This window comes from Entamoeba dispar, genomic scaffold (genome assembly GCF_000209125.1).
Source record: "Entamoeba dispar SAW760 scf_1105229458987 genomic scaffold, whole genome shotgun sequence".
NCBI lineage: Eukaryota > Evosea > Mastigamoebida > Endamoebidae > Entamoeba > Entamoeba dispar.
Genome location: NW_001853467.1, coordinates 8,157 through 14,097, shown reverse-complemented (window position 1 = coordinate 14,097; position 5,941 = coordinate 8,157). Strand labels below are relative to the sequence as shown.

Sequence of the window (5,941 nt, the reverse complement as noted above, 5' to 3'; positions counted from 1 at the left end):
TCCTATAAAGAAACATCAATTGAGACAGATAAAACAAAAAAGAAAAAGAAATTAACTTATAATGAACTTGTTATTATGAATATTCTTAATGAATATTATAATAAATATGAAGATATTGGGCGTAATACTAAACTACTTTGCACGAAAAAATCAAAAAAGACGCTTACTAGTCAACAATATCAAGAACTTCCTTTAGTGAATAAAGATGGTGAAGTTATTGGTGTTTATAAGAATGAAGAAGTTTTAGAAAAAATTGGAACTCCAATATATAGTTTTCTTTGTTCATATTTATTAAAAACAAATACACCTCAATCAAAAGGTCTTTTTATTGGGAATAAAGACTATTATAATGAAATATCTAATAATAATATCAATGATCAAAATAACATTAAATTATCAAAAGAAGAGTTCTTAGAATATCCAATTTTTGATGAATATCAATTTAATTGTATTAATGACCATATTAGTTCTCAAGTATTAGAACATTATTCATATATTGGATCTGAGCCATTCCAACAATTAAATAAATACGCTGAAACTTTACAACAAGAATTGCAGATTAGCCATAGTGGTTCACCGGAAGATATTCTATCATATAACAACATAGACTCTCATTTTGGTGACCACCAGTACACACAGACTGATCATAATGTATCATTAATTAATGTAGATCCAAGGTTGGTGAATTTTGAGAATTCAAATTATAATGAAGCTATGCCACAAAATAATCCAGATGTTGTTGATATTAGTTGTTTCATAGCAATGGACGATTGTTTTCAAGAAGATTATCCATCAGAGACTTCCTTTATAGAACATGGGTTTATTCAAAATATATGCCATTATGAATAAATTCAATTTTTTAAACAATTTTTTGGTTGTTTTTATGAAGAAATTCAAATAATATTGAATTTGTTTTAATTTTTTTTTTTTGAAAGTTAATTAATGGAAAACAAAAGATATTAAATAATATGAACTAACTTATTTATAAAATTCTTCGAATAATAAGAAAAATAAAATCATAGTATAAAAATAATAAATGAACAGAATAACTATTGAACTGATTCATTAACAATGAGTATTCTTAATCTTTATTAGTGTAAAATAACAAATAGAATATAAAAGTATAAATCTAACAAATAAGAATATAGAAACAATAATGGAATAACAAATTATATTAATGAACATAAACTAGAAATGATGGTCTTTGATAGAATAAATAAAAGTGATAAAAGAAAATAATATTTACATTAGTCTTTAAATAAATACCATTATTTTCTACTGAATAAAGTTTTATTGTTATATCTAATTAAAATAAAATCAATTGATTAATGTTAAATAAGTTTTGATAAAATAATGAAAATAGTAACCAAATCAATTGTAAATGGCTTATAAAAATAATCATTAATAATACTACAATATGAGTGTCTCATAAACACTATTATTGACTATAATAAACAAATCATTAGTGTTAAAACTAACTCATTCTTTCAAATAAAAATAATGAATTAAATAAAATAAAGTTAATATAAAATGAAATTATATTAAATGATGAGTAATTAAATAGTAAAATAATTTCTAATTTCTTATTCAAATAATAAATTGAATTATAATAAAAATATTGATTCTGGTTCATTTTATTTAATTATGAAATATTTTTGTTCTACTATTATTTATGAAAATTACAATCAAATGAAATGATGATTATTGTTAAACTTCTCTTATTTTTCATCATTTGAAAAGTGTTAATAATAAGTATGTATAATAAAAAGTGAAATAATATCAATTAATTGATAAAAACAATATAAAAATATATGAATCAATAATAATTTAAAATAAAATAAATTTATATTGAAATATATAAAAATATTATCCATTTATCTTTGTATTTGAAATATATTATTAAAACTAAAATAAAAATAAAGAATAAAAATTTAATTATATTTGCTGTACTTAGATTGTTTATATATAACATTTACTTCATTACTCTTTTTGTTTTCTTTTAATAGATTTAAAAGAGTTTTGCAATAAATGTTATGTTATATAACTACAGTCTAAGTAAAGTAAATCACATCAAATATCTTATTCTTGTCATTTTTCTCTCACATTGACTGTGATTTTAAGTTTGATTCATCAATGTTAGGACATCCTGTTTGTTCAAATAGACTTGGAACCTGTGGGTTTAGTAAAAACATACCCTCCGTACAACAATTATTTGGTAGTACATTAACTGAACTCACATTGTGATAATAATCAGGTATTTGAACAATATTACTTAAATAATAATCAGGTATCTGAACAATATTACTTAAATAACAATCAGGTATTTGTTCTATTTGATTAAAATTTTCATTATCATAATTACTTTCTGAACAATATACTTTAAAATTACTAAATAATGGTGTAATAATAATATTAGGGTCAATCTCATTAATAACTTGTCTACATTCCTTTTTCTTTTTACCTTCTTCAATTCTAATTTCTTTAATAAGATATTTATTGACTTTTTCTCCAATTTCATATATTTCTTCTTGCCTTATTCCATTAAATGTTGATATCCTTTTTCTTTTAACCGTTTTACTACTTCCTCTTGTTTTCTTATAATTAATTTGGTTTCCATAATTACTTAATTCTTCAAGTAAAGTCTCATAATTAATATTTTGATATGACTTATCTTTATCTCTTTGTTCTACTTTCCCCTTTTTTTCTTGTATAAAATTTTCCCATTCTTTAAATCTTTTATTAATTTCTTCTTGAACCCTTTCATCACAAACAGAAATAATATTAAAATTTTGAAGCCCTTCATCATTCTTTGTTTTTCTTTCTAGTTCTAAACTAATACCACATCTTATTACACATCCAATAATAAAGCTTTTTTCTTTAATCTCATTAGAAACTGATTTTCTCTTCTTATCAGTTGATTCACTAATAGATTTAGTTGACTTCTTAATAATAGACATTGTAATGATATTAGTTAAATCTGAATTGGTCGTTTTTATACCCTCTTGAAATTTTATGTTTATTATTATTATTCTTTTTCTATTTTATTATAGTTTACTTTTAACTTAGCGTTTAAGAATTTAGATTTTCTAGTTCATGTTATTTTTTGGTTATTTATAGAAGAAAACGATATTTTATCATCAATTCTTTGAATAAAATTCTTCTTTTTATCAATTATTTCTTTCATGAATTGTTTGAATAACAAATTTCAAATTTTTTGGTTTAAAAATCATTAATTAACAACTTTAAAAATAACTAACAATTTAATATTTTCATCTTAGAAAATATCAAATTAAGTGTTATGACCAAATACCAGTCTTTGTTTTGATTATTACTCACTCTAATTTTCTTTAACCAACACTTACTCTGTTGAGAATATTCATTAAAAACTTTATTCATTGAGTAACCAAGTAATGAACAATCTAATCATAACTACAACATTACATTTTTCAATAAGTAACACCTGAATTCTTATTTAACAATAAAATAGGGTAAAAACACAAAGAGTGAATGGCAAATAACAATGCAAGCACACTAACTGTATAAAACAAATAATTCAAAATGACTTATAACATATATAGTTTATAACTATAACAGAACATATCATTTAATAAATACAACTTCATCACTAAAAACTGTTACTATGTGTGATTAGTGAATAAATTAATTATGCAGTTATGACAATGAGAAGACTATCAAAAAAAGAGAACTAATGGACTATCACAATTGAATTTTATGATTGTTGAGAAGTGATTATTTCACTGATTTCAGTTCTACTTCTACAATAAAGTTCATCCCATCATCTTCACATTAGAAAAATCTTTTTCTATTATGCCGTCACCCTTTCCTGTCTAGAAAATTATGTCTTTTCATTTTTTAATAATAATTGTTTGTGATATATTGTTCAAGTCAATTTGTAATTTGTAATTTGTAATTTTATTTTTTTCTTCTTCTTTCTTTTTGTATCTTTTTATTCTTATTATTATTACTGCTATTCTTTCTTCATTTTTATTATTTCTCTTTTTTTTTTTAACTTCTCTTGTATTTATTTCTATTTATTTATTTATTTCTTTTATGTAATTTATTTTATGTTTTTGTGTTGACATTTATCGACATCATTAATATATCATTTTTTTTTCTTTGATGTTTTTATGCTATCTGTCTTGTGTTCTAACATGAAATGAATTGTCATTAACTAATAAATCTTTATTGTACGTTATAACAGTTTCATCATTGTTAATACATTTATGATATGTGTTAAAATCTATTTCATCAAAATCATTGAAATGGGTAATTAATATATGTTTATATATTTGTTTACATACATAATCATGTTTTGATATTTGATTATTCTTCATTACAACATCCTAACAAAATGTGGCTAATAGATGGAATTGTGATAGGACAATCTTTACAATATTTTAAAGCATCACAATTGAGTATTTTAGATTTAATATTTCCTATCATAGTTACTCCTTCTTTCATTTTTACTACTTTGAGGAATACATTTCTTTTTATATTTAATGACATCCATGTGGCTACTGATAATTTCATATTATTAAATATATAATTTCTATTTCTTATATATTCACTACATTCTTTTCTTTAAATATCTTTCATTTATTTTATTTGTTACAAATTCAAATACCTTATTTTCATCATGCTTTCTTTCACTTAATTGTATTATATTCATTAATTCATTGAAATTAATTGTCTTACTAAATACTCTTTTCATTCTTTTAATATTTAATTTGATTCTCTTTTACTGCACCTATCATTTCTCATATTTCTTTGTTTAATATTTATATTTTAAATATATTCTTATTTCTTATTTGTTGTTGTCTTTTATTATGGTATTGTTTATATCTATGTTGTGTTTTATTTTGTGGTTTATTTGCATTATAATATTGATTGATTCTATTTGAATTATTGATAAAATACTTATGATGATGAAAATGATTGAAGTGATGAGTAAAACAATTCACATTATTATTATTATAACTGTTATGATAATTGTTATGGTGATAGATATTAATATGGTAATGATTAATGTGATGATTAATGTATTTCTGTCCATACAGATAATACGTGTTTTCACTCATTCTTCTATCATTTATATTTCTTGGATGATATGGATTTCTCATTCTTTTGTTATTGTTTTTTTTATAATTTTTGTGGTGTCTCCCGTAATGATTCGGCATTGTGCATCTTTTTAAAAGAAAAAGATTTAATAAAAAAATTTATTTTATCAAAGTAATGAATTTGTTAAAGTACTAACAAAAATTTAATAAAAATCTATAAAATTTGTAAGTAACATAAATTTATTTTGAACATAAAAAAATTAATAAAACTTATTTTAATAAGAAAAAAAGAAAATGTCTTGTATCTGTCATTTATCAAGTTTTTGACAATGGAAATAAAAAGATAATCTAGATTTTTATAATCATATTTGATGAGATTTTTATTACTTCTTATTTCACTACTTAGTGTAATTGCAAGTAAACATAAACCAAAAAAAGTCAATTACTGTGACCAAAGAAGACCAGTGTTTTTATTTAATGGAATGCTTGGAAGTACAATAAATGCAAATTTAAATATTCCAGCTACTACAGTACTTCCTGAACATTGCCCAAGACATGGATCTGATGTACCACTTTGGATTTCTTCAGATCTTCTTAACCCAGTTATGAGAGATTGTATTCCTGAATACCTAACTATGAACTACAATAATAAAACACAAACAATGGAAAATATGAAAGGTGTTAATACGTATTATCCAGCCAATACTTCAGTTAGTGGAGTTGCATTTCTTACACCAAAAGACTCATTGTTTTCACAATTAGTTCGGGTCTATGCAGACATTGTTGATAACTTAGAAATGATGGGATATATTGACACTGAAGATCTTCAAGCAGCTGCATTTGATTGGAGATTTATTTCTCAA

At 22.4% G+C, this 5,941-nt stretch overlaps 3 protein-coding genes across 3 annotated transcripts in view, besides 8 other annotated features; 2 read left to right on the top strand and 1 right to left on the bottom strand.

The window, feature by feature from the left end:
- Nucleotides 1-75: 75 nt before the first annotated feature.
- Nucleotides 76-849, top strand: EDI_137580 (uncharacterized protein; the record flags this gene model as incomplete). The annotated part of the gene is made up of 1 exon (XM_001735227.1): nt 76-849. The coding sequence occupies one exon, from the start codon at nt 76-78 to the stop codon at nt 847-849; it is 774 nt and encodes a 257-aa protein (XP_001735279.1).
- Nucleotides 850-895: 46 nt separating this feature from the next.
- Nucleotides 896-1,038: a sequence feature (AT_rich).
- Nucleotides 1,039-1,487: 449 nt separating this feature from the next.
- Nucleotides 1,488-1,614: a microsatellite.
- Nucleotides 1,615-1,758: 144 nt separating this feature from the next.
- Nucleotides 1,759-1,866: a microsatellite.
- A 23-nt stretch (nt 1,867-1,889) lies between these two features.
- Nucleotides 1,890-1,943: a sequence feature (AT_rich).
- Nucleotides 1,944-2,099: 156 nt separating this feature from the next.
- On the bottom strand, nt 2,100-2,957 carry EDI_137570 (uncharacterized protein; the record flags this gene model as incomplete). Its single annotated transcript, XM_001735226.1, has 1 exon — nt 2,100-2,957. The coding sequence occupies one exon, from the start codon at nt 2,955-2,957 to the stop codon at nt 2,100-2,102; it is 858 nt and encodes a 285-aa protein (XP_001735278.1).
- A 48-nt stretch (nt 2,958-3,005) lies between these two features.
- Nucleotides 3,006-3,049: a sequence feature (AT_rich).
- Nucleotides 3,050-3,695: 646 nt separating this feature from the next.
- Nucleotides 3,696-4,828: a repeat region.
- Nucleotides 4,785-5,198: a repeat region.
- Nucleotides 5,199-5,206: 8 nt separating this feature from the next.
- Nucleotides 5,207-5,368: a sequence feature (AT_rich).
- An 81-nt stretch (nt 5,369-5,449) lies between these two features.
- Nucleotides 5,450-5,941, top strand: part of EDI_137460 (uncharacterized protein) — a gene marked incomplete at both ends in the record, with an annotated part of 1,149 nt that continues 657 nt past the window's right edge. Inside the window, one exon of the mRNA XM_001733231.1 lies at nt 5,450-5,941. This exon is cut by the window's right edge and continues 657 nt beyond it. Within this exon, the coding sequence (XP_001733283.1) occupies nt 5,450-5,941 (492 nt within the window).